Source organism: Trachurus japonicus, chromosome 5 (assembly GCF_045865225.1).
Source record: "Trachurus japonicus isolate A0001 chromosome 5, Traja_1.0".
Taxonomy (NCBI): Eukaryota; Metazoa; Chordata; class Actinopteri; order Carangiformes; family Carangidae; genus Trachurus; species Trachurus japonicus.
This window is the reverse complement of record NC_140911.1, coordinates 865,010-888,035: the sequence shown is the minus strand read 5'-3', so window position 1 is coordinate 888,035 and position 23,026 is coordinate 865,010. Positions and strand designations below refer to the sequence as shown.

At 41.8% G+C, this 23,026-nt stretch overlaps 1 protein-coding gene across 1 annotated transcript in view; it reads right to left on the bottom strand.

Annotated features, from left to right (window-relative positions):
- LOC146986723 (protein polybromo-1-like) overlaps nt 1-20,705 on the bottom strand; it is a 44,301-nt gene extending 23,596 nt beyond the window's left edge. Inside the window, exons 1-16 of the mRNA XM_085777869.1 lie at nt 20,641-20,705; nt 18,374-18,526; nt 18,109-18,206; nt 17,293-17,440; nt 13,526-13,675; nt 12,344-12,460; nt 12,144-12,212; nt 11,911-12,009; nt 11,267-11,352; nt 10,583-10,668; nt 9,838-10,054; nt 8,142-8,283; nt 7,294-7,388; nt 5,989-6,268; nt 3,792-3,897; nt 1,976-2,385 (exon numbers count right to left, since the gene is read on the bottom strand). Coding sequence (XP_085633995.1) covers nt 1,976-2,385; nt 3,792-3,897; nt 5,989-6,268; nt 7,294-7,388; nt 8,142-8,283; nt 9,838-10,054; nt 10,583-10,668; nt 11,267-11,352; nt 11,911-12,009; nt 12,144-12,212; nt 12,344-12,460; nt 13,526-13,675; nt 17,293-17,440; nt 18,109-18,206; nt 18,374-18,517 — 2,247 coding nt within the window. The 5' untranslated portion in view covers nt 18,518-18,526; nt 20,641-20,705. The remainder of the gene's footprint in view (nt 1-1,975; nt 2,386-3,791; nt 3,898-5,988; nt 6,269-7,293; nt 7,389-8,141; nt 8,284-9,837; nt 10,055-10,582; nt 10,669-11,266; nt 11,353-11,910; nt 12,010-12,143; nt 12,213-12,343; nt 12,461-13,525; nt 13,676-17,292; nt 17,441-18,108; nt 18,207-18,373; nt 18,527-20,640) is intronic.
- Between the last annotated feature and the right edge of the window lie 2,321 nt (nt 20,706-23,026).

Here is a 23,026-nt window from a genome sequence, read left to right as displayed (position 1 = left end):
AAAATTAAAAAAGAGGCCGTGGCTGCTCTCCAGCCTGTTCACCTGCAGCTCCACAGAGGAGCTCTGCTGCTCCTTCAGCCTGGTGTTTGGCTGCACTTTGTATAAAAACAGTTCTACATTGGACGATCTAACCTCCAGAGCGCGATCAGCTGAGACAGAGCACACTGATCAGCTGTCGCGGCGCACGTGTGTATTTAACGGCAAAAAAAAAAAAAAAATTGGAGCGATACATTTTTTTTTTTAAATACACACGTGCGCCGCGAGCGTTGTAATCTTATCGGTTAACGGTTAATAATCGGTTAACGAGCATCGGTTATCGGTCAGAAAAAAAATTCAAAATGTGCATCCCTATCGTATACTGTATGTTATGTAACATTATCCACCGCTCCAGTTATTGATGTTTCACCGGCTTCATTGTAAACAGATGCACATGGAGGAGAGGAGGTAACCAGAACAGACTGTCACAGTTCTACTGTCTTTCTGTGTAAATATCTCACGTTACAACATGAAAACATGACGCTTAGATTCAAGTGCAGCCTATATATGTATTTTCTTTTAACATTTAGCTGGTGCGGTATGGCAAATGGATTTAACATTTAAAAGCTAAGTTTGACTCTCCAGAATTAACATTGTAGATATCAACAACGTCTTTCTGACTGGTCCTAACTACATTTTGAATAGTTGGATTTTTTATTCAAGATATCTGTAATTCAGTTTTTCCTCTTGTCAAAAAGAACATTTCAGATCCACAACTACGTTCTTCCTTCACTGTAACCATTCATGTGTATGGGGTTTGTCATTACAGATATCTACAGTTCAGTTGCAGATATCCACTATGTGAATTACAGATATCTGTAACTGAATTACCACTAGTACGAATTCCAGTTTGAGATATCTACAACGTCATTTATTTCAGATATCTGAACAGGGACATGTAGATATCTTTAGTGGAGGTGAATTAAAGATATCTGTAACTGGAATTATGACTAGTCAGAATCAAGTTGTAGATATCTCAAACTGGAATTAGTACTAGTGGTAATTCAGTTACAGATATCTGTAATTCACATAGTGGATATCTGCAACTGAACTGTAGATATCTGTAATGACAAACCCCATACACATGAATGGTTAAAGAGACGTTTCATTTGTCCTAGGAAGAACGTAGCCTGGCTCTCGCCAGACCCTTGTAGTTCCGCAAAGCTACGCTGAGCTCCACACAAGGGTCTGGGACTGCTCCATAGGCGATTCATTTCAGAAGGCGGGGCCTTGTAAAAAAATCTTGTATGTGATTGGATAAACCACTTGTCCGTTATCTTGAATGATTTGGTAAATCAAGCTCTTGCCAAACCCGGTCGGAAGAAGAGCGAAAACATCCTTGCCACCAATAAATGCCTTCAAAACCGTTCTCTGTTCATCTTTCAAAGAATTAATATTCGATAGATTCGACAAAACAGTTGAAATAGCAGAATCAATGCCAACGCACGACTCCTCACTGCGAGCCGCCATTGTTGTTTGACTCAAACAGTCGCTTCAGCGCTACGTCACACCTCAGAAAGTCCCGCCCGGCGATCCTGATTGGTTCATTATTTTTTGCTCCGGGGAAGAAGTTTGCATTGGCCTCGAGTCCAGACCCTTGTGTGAAGCTGAGCGTAGCGCCTCTGGTGGAGCTTTGCGGAACTACAAGGGTCTGGCGAGAGCCAGGCTATGAAGAACGTAGTTGTGGATCTGAAATGTTCTTTTTGACAAGAGGCAAAACTGAATTACAGATATCTACAACACACATCCAGTCTGGCTGTTAAATGTTAAAATGGCTTGTTGCCATAGGTGCGGCTTATACGCAGGTGCTCTATAGTCTGGAAAGTACGGTAAATCCACTAACACATGGGATACTTTTTTATTTTTTTATTTTTATTTTTTAATCAGCTAGCTATGTATTGGGGGGGGGGGGATGTGTATATGGTAACTGTGTCCTTGCCTGTATGAGGCGCTGCACGTCGGGCAGGTGTGCGTCGTCGCCGCCCTCCAGCTCTCGGCGCGTGGCGAGCAGCGCGCGGTGCAGCACCAGGGCGTCGCGGTAGATGAGCGACTCGGGCTCGTTGTAGGTGCAGGCGTTGTTGAACATGAGCACCAGGTCTTCCACCAGCGCGTCCACGTCCTGGTACTTGTTGGCCAGCATGTGGCCGCGGATCTTCTCCATGTCCACCGGCTTCTTGATGGCCAGGTAGTAGTCGGGCAGCTCGCCGCGCGACGGCAGCCGCAGGAAGATGGTGCTGAGCCGCCGGCCGCGCTTGTCCGTGAAGTTCTTCACCGCCTCGTACAGCTCGCTCAGCTTCTGCTGCAGCGGCGTCAGGTACTTGGACTTCTTCAACGTGATGCTGCTCTTCCCTAACGGAAACATTATATGATTATTATATTATATCATTATATGAAAGATTATAGAGACATTTCTGGGGAAAAAGTGGTACAATTTTGCAATTTTTTATATTATTTTTTATTATTTTTTTTTTTTTTAGAAAAATCTGGTAAAATTTCTCAGAAAAAGTGGTAAAATTTCTAAAAAAAAAAAAAAAAAAGTTTAAAAAACGTTAGAAGAAACTGGTAAAAATTCTATGAAAAAAAAAAGTCAAAATAATGTAAAAAAAAAGTGGTAAAAGTAAAAATAGTATATAGTGAATCGTAAAAAGTTTTGTTTTTTTTAAATTGAGAAGAAACTTGGACTTCTTCAGGGTGATGCTGCTCTTCCCTGAAGGAAACACACAGTCAGTACACGGGGGGTTAACAAGTAGTGACAATAACCCTTTAATACAGAGAACAGTTCTGTCCAGAGCCACGTTGGCTGGAGTTTCTCTGTCAGTTCATTCTGCTCATCAAAGTAATAAACATCAGTTTAAAATGCAGTTAAAACAGTTTCTCTTAGAATTTAATGAATTGACCCTTTATACTTTATACTACTTTATAATTGTTCAATATGGTTAAAATGTTCCTGGGGTTCCTGCAACATCGACTCACGATATCTGGAACGTGTTCCCCGAGTCATTTTTATCCCATTCCCCAAACCCAAGACATCAACAAACATACCTAGCCTAAGTATATAACATATATATATTACTTAAACCTAAATATATTACTTAAAGTTATCTAGCAAACGTAACGTTACCGTTGCTAATGTCTTTGGAACTTTGTTAAGTTTTACGAGGAGAAACGGGAGATCGCCGGAGATTAAGCGTTAGCTAGTAGATGTAAATCTGTAAATCTGCCTCATTTTCAATGGTTTCCAATGGGAGTTAACCCTTCCGTGACCATTGCTGGTCCAACCTAGCAACAGTAACCGTGGAGGGCGGGACTTGACCAAGGGTCAATTATGATTTAACATAGTTCAAATTGTAAAATGAGAATCGTTTTCAGTTTGAATGGAGCTGTAGTTAGTGTAAAACCTTTTGGGAATAAATGTGTCAAGATACAAGGAGAAGATCATTTCTGACAGTTCATGTTTATTAATGTGTGTTTTATATGTGTATTATATCACATTATTTAAGGTGCAGAAGTACAGAATGAAATCTGAGTGTAGAGAATGAGTTAATCTGTGATGTCTGTCAGATGAAGGCCATTAGATTCCCCTCTGTGTTTGGTTTATTATTACTAAAGGTTACTAAAAGTAGTTGTTTTGTTATGTGGAAGTGAGAATGTTCATGTGTCTGTAGAAGAAGAGCTGAAGCTGTTGCCGGTGCTGATGGAGATCCTCTGTAAAGAAAGAGAGAACGAGGTGAAAGAGGTGAAAGAGAGTCCCGTACTTATCTTGAGCTTGGGTGACATCATGTCGTCGTCGTCGGTGACCGGTCCAAGGTCTCTGCGTCGGTCCTTCATGATCTTCTCCAGGATGTCGGCGTCGTTGTAAACCTGCAACAAACCACACAACCACACAACCACACAACCACACAACCACACAACCACACAACCACAGAAACACACAACCACACAACCACACAACCACAGAAACACACAACCACAGAGCTTCAGTCAGCAGGAGGAACTCTTCTCTGGGTCTAGACCTTTAACACTTCAGGAGAGAGAGAGTTCACTTTCTTTAGTAGTTTACTGGTCATGTGACTAACATTTCAAAGAGACTTATAATAAATCAAAAACCTCCGCCATGTGATCTCTGACCACCAGAGGGCAGCGTCTACACTGCTACTGCACCACCGGAACAAATACACCACTAAACCGTAACAACAGAGAGAACACCAATGAAATGCTTTGGAGCTGGAGAGCACATCTCCACGGCAACCGGCCGGATGCGCCATGCAACTTCTCAGCCAGTCGTTGGATGGATGGACAAAGCCGTGGCAACCGGATCGATCCTAAAGTGACATATTAACAGCTCCACAGCAGGAATTAAAACAGCTTTTAGCTGCTTTACCACTGTCGCTTGGAGCCAATCACACATTCAGGGCAGTACATAGTACAGTCGTTAAATATCCACGCATGTACCTACACCTCCGCATGCGCTTTAGGTTGAATGTATTTCTTATGCATAAATACTTGAATATGAATCTTGTTATTTGTAGATAAACCAGTTATAGTTCTGTTAAACTGTTTTCTTTTTGTTTTAATTACGATGATTTGATGTCAGTGCTTTTGATTTATTAATTTCATATGGTAAATGTTTGGTCTATGAGTGTCTTTTGCTGCTATTTTTTATTCACAGCACAGGGTTTCCTCTACATGTAACTGATCGTGGCCCACCGCCACGGCAAAATAAAAGCCGCCGCCCACACCTTCAGAATGATGATTTTTTTTATTTATGTTAAAACAGCAGGGTTTCCACAACCAGTTACCATTTCCTACTTTGCACCACTTCCCACTACACAGTTACAACTTTCGACTCATGCTTTTCAATCACAGCTGAGTTCTTTATTTCCTCCTCATTAAAAACGAAACTTATCAACCAGCGCATCCAGCGTTTACCAACGTTTACCGACTCTGTGGCGGCCGGGGGACGAGCACTTCACCCCTCAGCTCTGTGTGTGTGTGTTCATCTGTCGCGCTCTGTTTCCATTAATGAACACAAATAGGCTACAAACGTACACACATTGGCCTCACGTGTTTGTCAATCGCGGTATCTTATTTTGAAAATTGACCGGATTCTCTCGTGTTTCTTTGTGTGACTTCCTGCTGAGATTGATGCGATCGCTCGCGGCTCGTGCACAAAATAGACCAAACGCCGAAACGATCGCTGCAGGGCGCGAGGTGGCCGCGGAGGATTGGACGCCGAAATGAAAATGCCCCCGCTTCTCGGCACTTCTGTGTCCGGCATCCGGTGTGGCTAGAGCCTATTATGTTAAATATAAAAATATGAATTTATCGGTTATCGGTTGAAATTTTTCATATTGTGCATCACTACATATTTTGAATGCCTTCATCAGAATTCAAATGAGCCATTTTAATCTAGATTCATCTAGATTAACTCCAAGATTGCAGTGAGATTAATCTAGATTAAAAAAATTAATCTATGCCCAGCACTAGTTTTGACACGAACCAACAGACGTAATGTAATATGTGATAATGATAATAAAGAGAAAACTCTGTTCTCAGCTCAGTCCTCCATAGGGCTGGGACGATACGCTTTTCTCCCGATTCGATTCTTCTACGATTTAAATTGCGATTCTACGATATTGCCGATTCTCTCTATGATTTTTAGTCTTTAGCATTTTTAACATTTATCTGCACACAAACACTGTAAGAGCCTAGAAATGAACATACTCCATTATAAAGTGAACTTAAACCCTTTTCAAAACCTGGACTCTCTGGATGTAAAAAAAAGGCGAACAAATGCACATTGCACAATATTTTAAAAAATTCAACAAAAAAAATCAATTTTTGAAAAAAGAAATCGATTTAAAAATCGTCAAAAAAGATATCACGACATTTATGTGAATCGATTTTTTCCCCCACCCCTAGTTCTCCATCATTCAGACTGCGTGTCGTTACCTGGGATCCCTCCTCGTTGTAGTGGCGAGCGTTGCGGAAGATGAGCTTCATGTCGTCCACCATGTTGTCCTCGGTCAGGTACTTGTCAGAGCGGATGTTGATCTCCACCGTCCTCAGGTCCATGGGCTCCAGGATCACCTTGTAGTAGTCGGGGTAATCCTTCTTCGACGGCTTCACCATGAACAGGTCACACAGCCGCCGGCCCGTAGCCGCTTCACGAGCCTCGCTGACCGCCGCCAGCAGGGCCTTCATACGGTTCTTCTTAGTGTTCTTCTTGTGGCTGGAGAGACAGACAACAACAACAACAACAACACTAAGCAGCTGCTACTCTGTCTTCACACTCTTTTCCTCCAATCATTTTCTAGGACTTTTCCAGCTGCTACAGTATGACATCACGCCAGCTTGTTTTGTACATTTACACTGCAACTTTACACAAAACTCTACATCTTACCAAGAATATTTGTCTTATTTCTAGTCAAAACTAATCTCATTCTACTTAAAATAAGACTCACCACATAAAAAGCAGTTTGTTTTTAGACACTTTTTACTTCTTTCAAGCAGATTTTCACTTGAAATAAGTAGAAAAATCTGATAGTGGAGCAAGTTTTTCTTTCTTATTACAAGAAAACACAAAAAACTTGCTTTCACTATCAGATTTTTCTACTTATTTCAAGTGAAAATTAGTTTGAAACAAGTGAAAATGATCTAAAAACAAGTTAATTTTTAGGTGATGAGTCTTATTTTAAGTGGAAAGAGATTAGTTTTGACTAGAAATGAGACATTTTGACAAGAAATAAGACAAATATTCTTGGAAAGATTTAGAGTTTTTGCAGTGTAACCAGTTTCTTTCTATGTTTATTCCTTCTCTTCTCTCATTCTCTCTCCCAGAAGTCTGGTTTAAAGATGCAGTCTGTGGCTCCAACTTATCTATGACATAATAATATCTTACATGCTTAGAAATTAAGAAATTTTATCATAGAACAACGCAAAAACACGTTGTTTCTGTTTTTAAACCACACCTACAACAGTTCTCTGTCACTGTCTGTCTGTCCTTCATCAGAGGAGACGACAGCTCCAACACCAGAAACACTCATCAACTCCATGTCCAGAGTTTTCTCGCTGGATTTTGAAATCTTGTTAAGTCAGAAAAAAAATACCACGAAAAACAGAAAAAATTATTCAGAAAAACAAAAAAAACAGACTTTTTTTTTTTCAAGTGAATGCAACACGCTTCCGTAACTCTGCCTTCGATCTAAACAGCTACACAGCTGAGTGAGCAGTAAAGTAAAAAGTGGCGGGCTGCACCTTTTCCTCTTGGTGCTGCTGGTGTCGGAGGTGGCGGAGGAGAGCATGCTGTCCCCGTCGTCGTCGTCTCTCTGCAGCAGCTCCTTCTTCTTCATCTGGACGGACAGAAAGAGGTTCATTAACAGGGTTTATACAGGAATCCTGAAGTTAATTCTAAAACCTTTTTAAGACTTTTTCAAGACCTTCTCAATATTTTCCAACACCTCACGGCCACTTCAAACTGTAACCATTTACATCAGTGACACTTTTAACTTAACAGTTTCAGTTTGTGATCAAGACTATAGACCACTATGATACAACAGAATTCAACATATGCTGGGATAATAAATCAAAGGCAAAGTTTATCAAAAAACAAAACAAAAAAACAACATTGCTCCACTCAAAAAACAAAAACAACAATCTTCTTTTCTTTTTTTTATGTACCGGTTCATCTTTGTTTTTTAATAAAATTAATAAATTCACACACTTTTACAATGTTTTTTAGGACACAAACTCTTGGACAGCTAATTCAGAAAAAAATACCTTCAAAATTTAAGACTTTATAAAGCCGTGAAAAGACTTTTTAATACTTTTTAAGGGTCTTCATTTTCCCAAAATTGATTTATCACCTTTTAATACTTTTCAAGACCCCGCAGATACCCTGTATTAAACACCTCGGCTGGTGGTTGGTCGTCAGCTGAATGAAACCGGCTCTGAGGTCAATTATTATTATCATTATTATTATTAAATGAAACCGAGTGGACACAGACGTAGACAGCTGAGCTTTGAGACCTGCTGGATGAAACCGGCTCTGAGGTAAATTATTATTATTATTATAATAGTTGACGTAGACAGCTGAGCTTTGAGACCTGCTGGATGTGCTGCAGCTTCAGAGCTCTCTTGTAGATGGAGGAGTGAGGGACGTTGTAGCGCTTGGCGTTCTCCAGCATCAGCGTCAGGTCCGAGTCCACGTGCTCCACGCTCTCGTACTCGTTGCTCTTCATCTTGTTCCTGTGGAGGGAAGAAGAGGACGACACCGGCTCAGAAACACGACAGTAGACCGGGAACGTTTGTTACCATGACGATGACGCAGGAGGAGTGGAAAATACAAAGATGAAAACATCAAGACGTTGTTGTCAGAGAAACAGCGTCTGCTGTGACGCCGACAGCGTGGATGTGTCGTCTCATACAGACGTAGAGAAGAGTTGGTGCTGCTGTTAGAGACAGAAACACACAACCACTGAAACTACTGAGAATAAACACATAAATAATAAATAATAAAAACCAGACGGTGCTTTGAGTTGTTGCTTCAACAGAGTTATTTTTAAAAAACAAGCTAATGAAACTGGTCTGGAGCCTGAACTGATGTTTAGTTGCTGCAGCTTTAGAGTCTTTAGGTGGTTTCTGTAACTCTCAGTGAGACTCTGCAGCTAAACACAAAACACACCGATAATGGACCAGAACCAAACACTGGGCCGTTGTGAAGCGTTTTCCTTCTCTGAATCCTGTTGAACATCTGGAGAAGGAACCAACAACCTCCACAGCTGAGACAGACGGAGCAGTTTCATCATTTTTTTTTAAATTTCACCACTTTCACCACTTTTTTCTATAATTTTTTTAAAAAACTCTTTTTGAGAAATATTACCATTTTTGTCTAGAAAATTTTGTAACTTAAAAAAAAAAATTACCACTTTTTTCTGGAATTTCTTTTTTTTTTTAAACATTGTCTTTGAGAAATTGTACAATTTTTTGCTAGAATTTTTTTTTTTTTAATTTTACCACTTTATCTAGAAATTTTAAAACTTTTTTTGTGAAATTTTAAAACTTTTTTTGAGAAATTTTAAAACTTTTTTTGAGAAATTTTACAATTTCTTTCTAGAATTTTTACAAAACCTTTTCTTTGAGAAATTTTCTTTCTTTCTAGAATTTTTTTTAAATTTTTTTTTAGAAATTTTTACCATTTTTTTTAGAAAAGAAAGTTTACCACTTTTTTCTAGAATTTGTTTTGAAAAAAACATTGTCTTTGAGAAATTGTACCATTTTTTGCTAGAATTTTTTTTTTTTTTAGAAATGTTACCAGTTTTTTTTTTAGAATTTTTTTTTTTACTATTTGGAGAAATCTAACCATTTTTTTCTAGACATTTTTGTAACTTTTTTTGAGAAATTTTACCCCTTTTTTCCAGAGATTTCTCTAAAATTGAGAGTTAAGGCTGAGCAACTAAATATTAAGAATCAGTGAAGGCTCCAGACCAGTTTCATTTGTTTGTTTTTTAAAATAAATCTGTTGAACCACAACTCAAAAGCAACGTGTGGTTTTCATTACATTCTTTATCTATTATTACTTCTGTCAGTTTCAAGTTGTTTCAGTGTCAGTTGTGTGTTTTTCTCTCTTTAACAGAACGGCACCAAGTTAACTATTCTGTCCACGTCTGTCAATCATAAACGTTCACTTCATAGTTCTCTTATTAGCTCATTTAAGTTTATAACAGGTGACTTTCTGAGCCTTCAGGGTGAAAACATACAGTAGAAAGCGTGTATATGAATGTGTGCAGGCTGCTACCCTACTTGATGAGGTGCAGGCAGATGGGCTGGCTGATCTGGTGGAAGTAGTCGGGGTATTCCTTCCTGGACGGCAGCTGTAGGAACGGCTCGGAGATGAGCTGGCCCTGGCTGTTCCTCGCTCCGCGCACCGCCTCGTACAGCTGGAAGATCGGGTTACTCATGTCCATGTTGGACGTCATGCTCTCCGCCTCAGACTCGCCCTCGTCGTAGTGGACCGAGCCTGAGACACATACAGAGGCAGAGGCACTTTATTTGTTTGTATAGCACCTTTAAAAAAACAATTAGTTGAGTGTATTGAATTAGTAGAGTTACACAAACACACATTCATGCTCCAGTTCTACACACAAGCACAACACAACGCTCAGATTCAACCTGAGTTAAAGAGAAGAGGAATCGGTGAATTAAACTGTTGCATGTTTTCAGTCTTTATAAGTTTGTTCCAGAGCCTGAGAGTCGACTTGGTTTGTGCTTCTGGATCTTGATGATCTGAGAGAAGCTGGTCTGAACCTCGTCACATAGACAAGTGGAGCTGGTGCATTTAAAATATAAAAAACAAACAATAACGTCTTAAAATCAACTCTAACTTTGACTTCTAGGAGTGGAGAACTGAACTGATAGAAACTAGTTTTTATCTGTTTGTCCAGTTGAAATGAGGAGTCGAAACCCACAGCAGCTCACTGCTCAGTGTGAAGTCATAGTGTGATGTCATAGTGTGATGTCACAGTGTGATGTCATAGCGAGGTCGTACCAGAGAGGATTCCCTCGTCGTCGCTCTCGTACTGCAGCGCCATGGTGATGGCAGAGAGCCGGTCTCCCTGAGCCGAACGTCTGTTCCTACGGAGACAAACACACACACAACGCTTCATCTATTAGAGTCAGGGTAACCCGTGGTTACGGTCAGGGTAACCCGTGGTTACGGTCAGGGTAATAGGGGTGGGAGAAAAAATTGATTCACATTTTTGACGATTTTAATATCGATTTTTTTTTCTTTTTTTTAAAGAATTATTTTAATATTGTGCATTTGTTCGCCTTTTTTACATCCAGAGAGTCCAGGTTTTGAAAAGGGTTTAAGTTCACTTTATATTGGAGTATGTTAGTTTCTAGGCTCCTACAGTATTTGTGTGCAGATAAATGTTATAATGCAGCAGTTTACCTCCGTCTAGATCTCATTCTGTCAGAAAGGTTTTTTCTAGACTCTTTTATTTAGTCCAGGCTTTTGAAAAGAGAGTAAACACATATATACTGCTGCTGAATAAATCTGGAAAACTGACTGACATGTGATGTTTATTTTTTGGGGGTATATGGTTCCTGCAATAGTCTGTAGACTCATCATCATTCAACTGTTTCACTGCTGTTAAAAATGCTAAAGACTAAAAATCCAGAGAATCGGCAATATCGTAGAATCGCAATTTAAATTGAATCGGTGCTGTACCTGATGCGGATGCTGGACTTGATGGGTTCTCCGTGCTCCATCTCAGACTTCTTCTGGGAAAACATCTTCTTGATGGTGTTGGCATCCTGGAACAACACAGTGAGTCAGATCAGTGTGTGTACGTATAGATGTGAATGAATGAATTAACTTTATTTTCAAACATGTATAAAAAGAAAAAAAAATTATGTAACTATTGTACATACAAAAGAAAGAGAAAGAGAAATTTAAAAAAAATACAATAAAATAAAGAGCTAAGACATAAGACATACTGTAACAAAACACCGCATATTGTTGGAAAAAGGAGTGGGAAGACGTACAAAACTTTTTTAATTTCCCACCTCTTTTTAACTACTCTTCAGTTTATAACTACACAGATATCCTAACTACATAATACACCTATATAAATATATACCAGATATATACGCTTCATAAATATCTATATAAATATATAATTACAAAAATAAATATATACTACACACATATCCTCGTAAATATAAATATATAAACTATCCCCATAAATAAATATATACCATATACTAAGTTAGTGTGTGTGTGTGTGTGTGTGTGTGTGTGTGTGCGTGCGTGCGTGCGTGCGTGCGTGCGTGCGTGCGTGCGTGTGTGTGTGTGTGTACTGCTCCATTCACCTTGAACACCTGTGATCCCGGCTCGTTGTATGTCTTGGCGTTCTTCACCAGCAGGTCGATGTCTTTGGCCATGGCACCGACGCTCCGGTAGTGGCCCAACTAACACATACACATGGATTAATTAACATTTTATCCATTAATAATAATAATATATAGATTTTATCAATAAAATGTCTCAAACAATCAGAGGAAAAGAGAAGTAAGACATCGTTAAGGTAGCAGCAGCACCAGACCTGGATCTTCTGAGCGATGAGCTTCAGGTCGATGGGCTCCTTGATGATGGCGTAGTAATCTGGATATTGCTGAAAGAGAAAAGGCAGAGAAGGAGAGAAGGTCAGAGCCCTGAGGAGTCCTTAAAGCTGCTGCTGCTGCTGCTGTGTGATGATGATGATGATGATGCTGATGATGTAGAGTGTAGAAGTGAAGGTGTCACCATCTTGGAGGGAAGCTTCTGGAAGAGCTCGCTGACCAGACGTCCAGTCGGCTCGGTGTGAGTCACCACGGCGTCCAGCAGCTGCTCCAGGACTTCCTTCAGGCAGCCGGGAGCGCTCTGTTGGAGAGAGATAAAGCATCAAACATCCCTCACACTTCACTCTATACAACCCTAACCCCCTAACCCTAGACCAGCCGGGAGCGCTCTGTCAGACGGAGATATAACATCTAACATCCATACTGCACCCTAACCCTAACTCTAAACCAGCTAGGAGCTCTGTCAGGGAGATGGAGACGGAGACAGCATCAGCCACAGCATCGTCCTCCCTCACACTGCACCCTAGCCCAAATTTTACAACTTTTTTCTAAAATTAAAAAAAAAAAAATCTTTGGCTGTTTGGGTGTTTTTTTTTTTTTTTTTTAAATTTAACACTTCTTTCTAGATTTTGTTTTTGTTTTAAGAAATGTTACCACTTTTTTCTACAAATATTTAGTTGCTTGTCTGGGGTTTTTTTTAATAGAAATTTTCCTACTTTCTTCTAGATTTTTTTAAAAAGAAATTTTACTACTTTTTTCTAAGAAAAAATTTAAAAATTTTGGTTTGTGTTTTTTTTTTTTTTTTTAGAAATTTTACCACTTTTTTCTAGAATAAAAAAAATCATTTTCATTGAGAAATTTTTTAACCTTTTTTTTTTAAGAAATGTTATCATTTTTTTCAAGAATTTCTTTTTTAGTTTTTCGTTGTTTTTTTTTAGAAATTTTACCACTTTTTTCTAGACTTTTTAAAACTTTTTTGAAAATGTTACAACTTTTTTCTAGAATTAAAAAAAACCTTTTCTTTAAGAAATTGTACAATTTTTTTAACCTTTTTTTTTATTTTTGCAATTTCACCGTTTTTTTCTACATTTTTCTACATTTTTTTGGGGGGGGAAATTTTACCCATTTTTTCTAGTTTTTTTTTTTGAAATTTTACCAATTTTTTCCAGAAATTCAGGCCATTGGCCCTAAATTGAACTAGATCGACTAAGAAAGTGTTCTTTGTAATGTTCTTCAGTCTCAGGACAAATATTTATGTACTTCTTCACTGTGCTACAGTCTCAAACAGACACAGACAGATGTTCATATAGAGTCACATCTGGATGAGGACGGATTAGGAAGCTGGTTTCAGTTTTCCTGGTCTCACCTCGTCCTCCGTGGAGCCTCCGGGGTTTTCTGGAGCTTCGTATCCGTCCTCGTCGTCGTCGTCGTACTCTCCTCGCTGGATGAACTCGTTCTTGGTGCGGAGGTAAAGGTCCCAGAGTTTACAGGCTGCTCTGTACTCGGGACTGTCCGACTGCAACACACACACACGGCCTCTCCAGCTGTTAGTCTGAGCCACAAACACACACTAAAGCCCTATTCGCACGGGATTAGTATTACCTGGGGACCTCTGGTGATTTGTAATAATTGTGGAGGACGTCTGTGATCTTAATCCCGTGTGAATGCGCCATGTCAGTCATTTGTAAAGTAAAAATTCCCCCGCAAATGACCTGCTATATTTCACCAAAGACCAACGTCCCGTGGTCTAGTCTAGTCCCGTGCCAATCTGCATCTCAGTAGTTGAGGGGCATTTTTTGTTCTTCCCCGGTTGAAACCATACTGTACGGGTTGAAACATGGAGGCTGAGGTGGAAATTATGAGCAGCGTTTCCGACAGCGTTTTAGGTGCAAACACGGGCTTGTATCGGTGCTGGAGACCCATTTAAATAAACAGCCCAGATCCACAGAAAGAGTGAAATTTAGGAGGATATTGAGATGAAGTCACGTTGCTGCTTTGACATTTTATTTACCTTTGCTTCGCACATGGATGTGACAGCTGTGGATGTTACCACGTGCAGCTTTGACGTCATATCGGAGCCTTGATGTCAGTAAATTAGAGTAAAATACAGACTTCACTTATCCCGTGTGAATGCACCGCAAGAAACACAGACGTGGGGGGGGGATTTACAAACCACCAGACGTCCCCAGGTAAAACTAATCCCGTGCAAATAGGTTTTAACACTTCATCTATCTACTCCGTGCCGTTACCTTGTAGTAGGTCTATCTCTCTACTCCGTGCCGTTACCTTGTAGTAGGTCTATCTGTCTACTCCGTGCCGTTACCTTGTAGTAGGTCTATCTGTCTACTCCGTGCCGTTACCTTGTAGTAGGTCTATCTATCCACTCCGTGCCGTTACCTTGTAGTAGGTCTATCTGTCTACTCCGTGCCGTTACCTTGTAGTAGGTCTATCTATCCACTCCGTGCCGTTACCTTGTAGTAGGTCTATCTGTCTACTCCGTGCCGTTACCTTGTAGTAGGTCTATCTGTCTACTCCGTGCCGTTACCTTGTAGTAGGTCTATCTATCCACTCCGTGCCGTTACCTTGTAGTAGGTCTATCTGTCTACTCCGTGCCGTTACCCTGTAGTAGGTCTATCCGTCTACTCCGTGCCGTTACCTTGTAGTAGGTCTATCTATCCACTCTGTGCCGTTACCTTGTAGTAGGTCTATCTGTCTACTCTGTGCCGTTACCTTGTAGTAGGTCTATCCGTCTACTCCGTGCCGTTACCTTGTAGTAGGTCTATCCGTCTACTCCGTGCCGTTACCTTGTAGTAGGTCTATCCGTCTACTCCGTGCCGTTACCTTGTAGTAGGTCTATCTATCCACTCCGTGCCGTTACCTTGTAGTAGGTCTATCCGTCTACTCCGTGCCGTTACCTTGTAGTAGGTCTATCTATCTACTCCGTGCCGTTACCTTGTAGTAGGTCTACCTGTCTACTCCGTGCCGTTACCTTGTAGTAGGTCTATCTATCCACTCCGTGCCGTTACCTTGTAGTAGGTCTATCTATCCACTCCGTGCCGTTACCTTGTAGTAGGTCTATCTATCCACTCTGTGCCGTTACCTTGTAGTAGGTCTATCTGTCTACTCCGTGCCGTTACCTTGTAGTAGGTCTATCTATCCACTCCGTGCCGTTACCTTGTAGTAGGTCTATCTGTCTACTCCGTGCCGTTACCTTGTAGTAGGTCTATCTGTCTACTCCGTGCCGTTACCTTGTAGTAGGTCTATCTATCCACTCCGTGCCGTTACCTTGTAGTAGGTCTATCTGTCTACTCCGTGCCGTTACCCTGTAGTAGGTCTATCCGTCTACTCCGTGCCGTTACCTTGTAGTAGGTCTATCTATCCACTCTGTGCCGTTACCTTGTAGTAGGTCTATCTGTCTACTCTGTGCCGTTACCTTGTAGTAGGTCTATCCGTCTACTCCGTGCCGTTACCTTGTAGTAGGTCTATCCGTCTACTCCGTGCCGTTACCTTGTAGTAGGTCTATCCGTCTACTCCGTGCCGTTACCTTGTAGTAGGTCTATCTATCCACTCCGTGCCGTTACCTTGTAGTAGGTCTATCCGTCTACTCCGTGCCGTTACCTTGTAGTAGGTCTATCTATCTACTCCGTGCCGTTACCTTGTAGTAGGTCTACCTGTCTACTCCGTGCCGTTACCTTGTAGTAGGTCTATCTATCCACTCCGTGCCGTTACCTTGTAGTAGGTCTATCTATCCACTCCGTGCCGTTACCTTGTAGTAGGTCTATCTATCCACTCTGTGCCGTTACCTTGTAGTAGGTCTATCTGTCTACTCCGTGCCGTTACCTTGTAGTAGGTGATCTGTCTACTCCGTGCCGTTACCCTGTAGTAGGTCTATCCGTCTACTCTGTGCCGTTACCTTGTAGTAGGTCTATCTGTCTACTCCGTGCCGTTACCCTGTAGTAGGTCTATCCGACTACTCTGTGCCGTTACCTTGTAGTAGGTCTATCTATCCACTCTGTGCCGTTACCTTGTAGTAGGTCTACCTGTCTACTCTGTGCCGTTACCTTGTAGTAGGTCTATCTATCCACTCCGTGCCGTTACCTTGTAGTAGGTCTATCTATCCACTCTGTGCCGTTACCTTGTAGTAGGTCTATCTGTCTACTCTGTGCCGTTACCTTGTAGTAGGTCTATCTGTCTACTCCGTGCCGTTACCCTGTAGTAGGTCTATCCGTCTACTCCGTGCCGTTACCTTGTAGTAGGTCTATCTATCCACTCTGTGCCGTTACCTTGTAGTAGGTCTATCTGTCTACTCTGTGCCGTTACCTTGTAGTAGGTCTATCCGTCTACTCCGTGCCGTTACCTTGTAGTAGGTCTATCCGTCTACTCCGTGCCGTTACCTTGTAGTAGGTCTATCCGTCTACTCCGTGCCGTTACCTTGTAGTAGGTCTATCTATCCACTCCGTGCCGTTACCTTGTAGTAGGTCTATCCGTCTACTCCGTGCCGTTACCTTGTAGTAGGTCTATCTATCTACTCCGTGCCGTTACCTTGTAGTAGGTCTACCTGTCTACTCCGTGCCGTTACCTTGTAGTAGGTCTATCTATCCACTCCGTGCCGTTACCTTGTAGTAGGTCTATCTATCCACTCCGTGCCGTTACCTTGTAGTAGGTCTATCTATCCACTCTGTGCCGTTACCTTGTAGTAGGTCTATCTGTCTACTCCGTGCCGTTACCTTGTAGTAGGTGATCTGTCTACTCCGTGCCGTTACCCTGTAGTAGGTCTATCCGTCTACTCTGTGCCGTTACCTTGTAGTAGGTCTATCTGTCTACTCCGTGCCGTTACCCTGTAGTAGGTCTATCCGACTACTCTGTGCCGTTACCTTGTAGTAGGTCTATCTATCCACTCTGTGCCGTTACCTTGTAGTAGGTCTACCTGTCTACTCTGTGCCGTTACCTTGTAGTAGGTCTATCTATCCACTCCGTGCCGTTACCTTGTAGTAGGTCTATCTATCCACTCTGTGCCGTTACCTTGTAGTAGGTCTATCTGTCTACTCTGTGCCGTTACCTTGTAGTAGGTCTATCTGTCTACTCCATGCCGTTACCTTGTAGTAGGTCTATCTATCTACTCCGTGCCGTTACCTTGTAGTAGGTCTTGGCGTTGTTGAACAGCAGCTGGAAGTCGCTGGTGAGCTGCTCCACGTCGTCGTATTCCTCCATCTTTAACTTCTGCTGGATCTTCATCATGTCGATGGGCTGAGACACCACGTGGTAGTAGTCCGGCTGGTTCCTGCACCAAAACACAACTGCTGCGTTTCTGTGTCTAAAGTCTGAACCATGTAATATAATAATATAATGTAATAATGTAATTTAAAGGGATAGTTCACCCAAAATTGAAATGTCCCTAATTATCTCCTCCCCCTCATGTGGACTAAGGGCTGGGAGAAGTTTCAGAGTCCTCCGTGGCTTCTCTGAGTTACAGCGGGGCTCCGTACAGCACTGCATGTCCATATGACGGTTGCAAATGGATACCAACTGTCTTCGTAACAAAAAGACACACCAAAAAACATCCAAATACCTCCATGCTGCTCGTATGTAATGTCCATCTTGTATTGAAGCCCCGACATGAGAAATTGTTCCGCCGGTGGCACAGGAAGAGCAGTGAACCGAGACACTGGGAGCTTCCGCTACAAACAAGCTTAAAACATAGACTTATTAAATTTTTTTCGGAACAATTTCTCATGTCGGGGCTTCAATACCAGAGGGACATTACATACGAGCAGTATGGAGGTATTTGGATGTTTTTTGGTGTGTCTTTTTGGACGAAGAAAAGTGAGCACCATTCACAACCATTAGGCTATATGGACAAATACTGCTGTGCGGACCCCCCCGTAACTCAGAGAAACTTGAATTTTGGGTGAACTATCCCTTTAATAAGTTTAGAGTTCCTCCTCTCACCTGCGTTTGGGAGCTCTGATGAACAGCTCACACAGCATCCGGCCCTGGTCGTCCTTGTAGTCTCTGACTGTGTTGTAGAGTTCATGACACACGGCGATCTGCAGGGGAGAGGACAGAGCAGTGAAACAGACCGACCCCCCCCCCAGCATGGGAACTGCTGCTTCACTGTGTCATCTAACATGTAATATAATAACAACATGTAATATAATAATAACATGTAATATAATAATAAAAGACAGGAACTGAATGAAATGTGTAGAATTACAGGATCCACAGTCGGTATGTTTGAGGTCCTTCTCCTCTTTCTCCCAATTGAAGACACTAATGACGATGAAGTCTGGCTATCGTCAAAATCTCCTCCACTCACACTGCTAGAAGGGGACGTCGCCCGTCTGCGTTTCAAGGCCATGACCAAGCCCTGAGGGGAAGACAAGCATGGTTAGGTCACAACACACACACACACACACACACACACACACACACACACACACACTCCTTTCCTCCAGTTGTCAGGTCAGACTGTTTTGTACCGTCACATCACCGCCACTAGAATTGGGTACATTTACATTTTATTTTAAAATGTGTATCAATGTACATTGTCCCTCTCCATCAAATAAAACTGAATTGAATTGACATCACCACACCTGAACTTAAAGGTTGGGTCTGGAGTTTTGTGGGTTAGCTGACCCTAACCCGTCAGATGGAGACTCAAACATGCAGCCAGAAGTTTATTTACTTCAACAAGCCGACATGTTTGTAAAACTAGATCTAATTCAAAGTCTGGCGGAGTCGAGACCCAAGTTGATGCTCGGTGTGTTCAGGTGCAGTGGGAAGCTCCCGTTTGTGTCAGAAACACAGGAATATCAACTCTGGACTTGCTTCAAGTAAATAAACTTCCCTGTCCCTGTCTGTGGCTTTGAGGGATGGAAACAGCCTAAGCAGCAGAACTTCAATCCGCTCCCATTCATCGCTGCCGTGGCGATGCGGGGACAGACCATAACTACCGCAAAACAGGAGACACTAAACTGGAAACCTTCAGATTCCTTCTGTTAGACCTAAAATGTTAGGAACATACAGCCCCGAGGTGAATTTGCACAGAATTGTCCTTTAAGATATGTAACAGGTGATGGAAGGAATGATGTCATAACCCTGTTGGAGCGCTGCTTCCTAGAGAAGACGACCTGTTACAGTACATTCACCAACCACCACCAGTCTGTTTTATTTCATTAACCGGCTCAGACCAAACCACCAGAAACAGACTCAACAACCGACGAGTGAAACATCTTCAACATGAAACGTCCTCAGCTTCATTCAATGAAACAAAAACCACCGGTCGGTCTCTTTACTAACTGTCTGTGTCCAGAGATACAGACGGAGGGTCACATGACCCTGACACCTGAGCTGAACAGTACAGGTGTGAATATGGATAAAGGACCAGAGTACAGGTGTGTGTAGCTGTGAGGATGTTACACACACACACACACACAGTTTGAACTGATCAATATAAATAAACAGGAATCGTGCGAGATTTGGACGGACCAGGAAGAGCAACACTGGGAGCTTCCTCTACAAACAAGCTTAAAATATAGACTCATTTTAATTTTTTTTTTTTTAAAGACGGACATTACATACGAGCAGCATGGAGGTATCTGGATGTTTTTTGGTGTGTCTTTTTGTTACGAAGACAGTTGGTATCCATTCTCAACCGTCATATGGACATGCACTGCTACGCCGAGACCCCCTGTAACTCAGAGAAGCCACGGAGGACTCTGAAACTTCTCCCAGCCCTTAGTCCACATGAGGGGGAGGAGATAATGGGTATGAAACTTCAATTTTGGGGTGAACTATCCCTTTAAAGTCTCTGTTTCCTGTTTATTTCAGCCATTCAGCCACCATCACACTGACTCCTGAACAGTACAGTCAGTGTGATGGCTCAGGTAACCATGGCAACGCGGACATTCCCAGTAGCTACATCCCATAACATCATCACCATCATCTCAGCTGAGATCAATCAATCTGATCACTGATCAACTATCGATCAGACACGTGACGTCATCAAACCTTTATTGATAGCTACACGTGACGTCACGACACCGACCGTTAATTATCACCTGTGTGACGTCAGCTCTCTACCGACACCTGAGCAGCTCGCTGTGACGTCACGGTCCCTAGCTGTGTGACGTCAGCCCCGTTAACGGTTAACTTATAACGGTTAAGTTAGCTGCTCCGTTAACGGTTAACGGTTAGCCCCCTTGGTGCCGTTAGCCTCCGTTAAGTTACCGGGGCTGTGAGCATCAGTCAGCCGGACAAAGAGCTCCGTAGCCCGGCTGACTGATGCTCAGAGCCCCGTAGCAGCAGCAGCGGCTCCACGGAGCTCAGACAGCGGCTGCTCCGCGGCAGTGAGGCCGGCCTGAGGCGGCTGCTCGGCGGCCTGCTTACCTGCTGCTGCTCGCTGCTTCCGCCGCTTCGATCCGGACCATCAAACCCAAAACCAAAACCAATCACTTATCGATTTTTCACACAGAAACAAACCTGTGAAGCTGGCGAGGCTGTGACGTGCACTTCCGCCTGCTCGCCTTCACAATAAGAGCCTGCGTATCTCAACAACGCAGCTCCATTAGATTTGACTAGATGTCGCCTTCTGCTTCTCACCGTACGGTAACACGGCCGCCATCTTGGTCAGGGGTTTCTGATCATAGACCATGGATGTATTATATTAACCATAGACCGTATGAATTTAAATTGTACATGCAATCACCAAAACTTGTAACAGAAATAAAGGCACATAAACTATATGATAATTTAAAGCATTTTCCCACTGAAATGAATAACTATAATTGATTTGAATCCCCCTTATGAAATCAATGTTTATTCTATTTTATATTTAATTTATTTTTGTCTATTTATTTTGAGATGTTTATTTTAATTTTACTTTTATTTCAACTGCTCTAACTGTATTCTATTGAAGCACTAATGTGTATGTTTGTTCCTATTGTGAATTAACTTGCACTAATGTTGAATGATGTTCATCTGGCATTCCCTTGACACTTAGCCTATGGTACTATGCACTATGAAAAATGCCAGTATTGTTTATGTTTGTACTTTTTCAATAAAGAATTGTAATCAGACCCTTGTAGGACACATTTCAGTGTATTTATGCATGTGGGTGTGTGTCTGTAAGTGTATAATATATATATATATTTTTTTTTAAATGTAAATGTCCATTTCTTTTGTATCATAAATCTATGTCTGACATGTAGGCCTATAATAAACCAAACGGCTTGATAATCGGTTGAATATTCAGTGAGTTATGGTGATTTTAATGGTTGATAGACCTCTGCCTGTAGACACGGTTTACCCCGTACCAAGATGGCGGCCGCGTTGACGCATCGCTCCAATGTACAGCAGCGTCTTTTTTTATATATATATATATACAGCAGCGTCAGAGGAGCCATCTATGTGTATATGACGCAGCTCTGCGTGTGTTTAACTCTTCTCTAACTCTTTAATCCTTTTCTCCGTGGACACAGAGTTTCACTAATGATCAGTTTGTTTATTAATAATGAATAAATGAACCACTTCCATCGCTCAGGGACTGAATAAAGTCACGTCGTCGGTGAGTGAACAGCGACTTCCGGTTAGTTGAGTTCTACTTGACGCATTTTATTTTATTTCTCTCGCCATTAAAAAGCTCCAGGATCCATCAGAACAAAAGAGAAGCAGCTTCCTGAGCTGCAGCAGCTCCTTCATCCATCTCTGTCTGCAGCTCAGCACACACACACGTCCTGCAGCTGGGTTTATCCATAGACTGTATAAAGAAGGATTTATCTAAAGGTGATATGAAGAGACAGATGTTGAAGCTGCAGCTCAATGAGGACAGTAACATGGTTTACAGCTGAAACACGTCCAGTTTCTCCAGTCAGGAACAACTCATCATGAATCATCTGCTTCACTGTGTATGAACTCAGTTTATTCCTGTTTCCATGTGTGAGGACGCAGCAGCAGCCTCTGGCAGACACACACTCCTTTATTTTATTTTATTTAAATTTTACTTTGTTTATTCAGCTCTGCCTGTTTGTAGTTAAACTGATCAACCTTACATCAGGTTTATTGTGTCTCTGTGTAGATAATCTAAATGTTTTAGTTGTTAGCTGGAAGGTGAGTTAAGAGTCTGTTAGTTGGAACAACATGCAAAATGAAAAATGTTAAAACAAAAGTCAAAGTCAATTTATTGGGGAGAAATGTGTCTTGGGCAAAGGCCAAGCTGCAAACAGCAACACAATACAATACAAACAGTAGCTACACCTCTTGTTTTTACATTTCACATCTGTTCATAATTTTTTATTAATTTTTATCTGTCAATATGAGCAGTTTTAGATGCACGTGACATGTTCACAACAATAACAGTGAAAACTTCACATCATCGTAACTGCACCAGTGGTTTCCAGAGGTCTGATGGGAGACAAATGCTGAATGGTAAATGGTCTGTATTTATATAGCGCTTTACTATACCTGAACGATACCCAAAGCGCTTTACAGTACATTGCATTCACCCATTCACACACACATTCACACACTGACAACGGACAGAAACATGTTCACAGTGCTCATCCAACCTCTGGTAGAAACACACCAGGCCTCTCCTCGTTGACCTCAGGGTCAAGTTGAGACTGTGGTTTGGTTTGAAGAGACTGGAAACCATGGCAACACCATGATGTCAGGACAGGAAGACCGAGTCTCTTGGTCTGGTCGGTATCGTGTCCGAGTAGAGACGACTGAAAGGACCAGACAGCAGGTGGAGAAGGTCCAACAGACTAAAACATAGAGGCTGAGGTACGACAGCTGTTCAGCTTCGGCCTCAGTCACATGAACAGACGAGTATTATTGGAATATGTTCTATGACTTCAGCCTTTTTTCT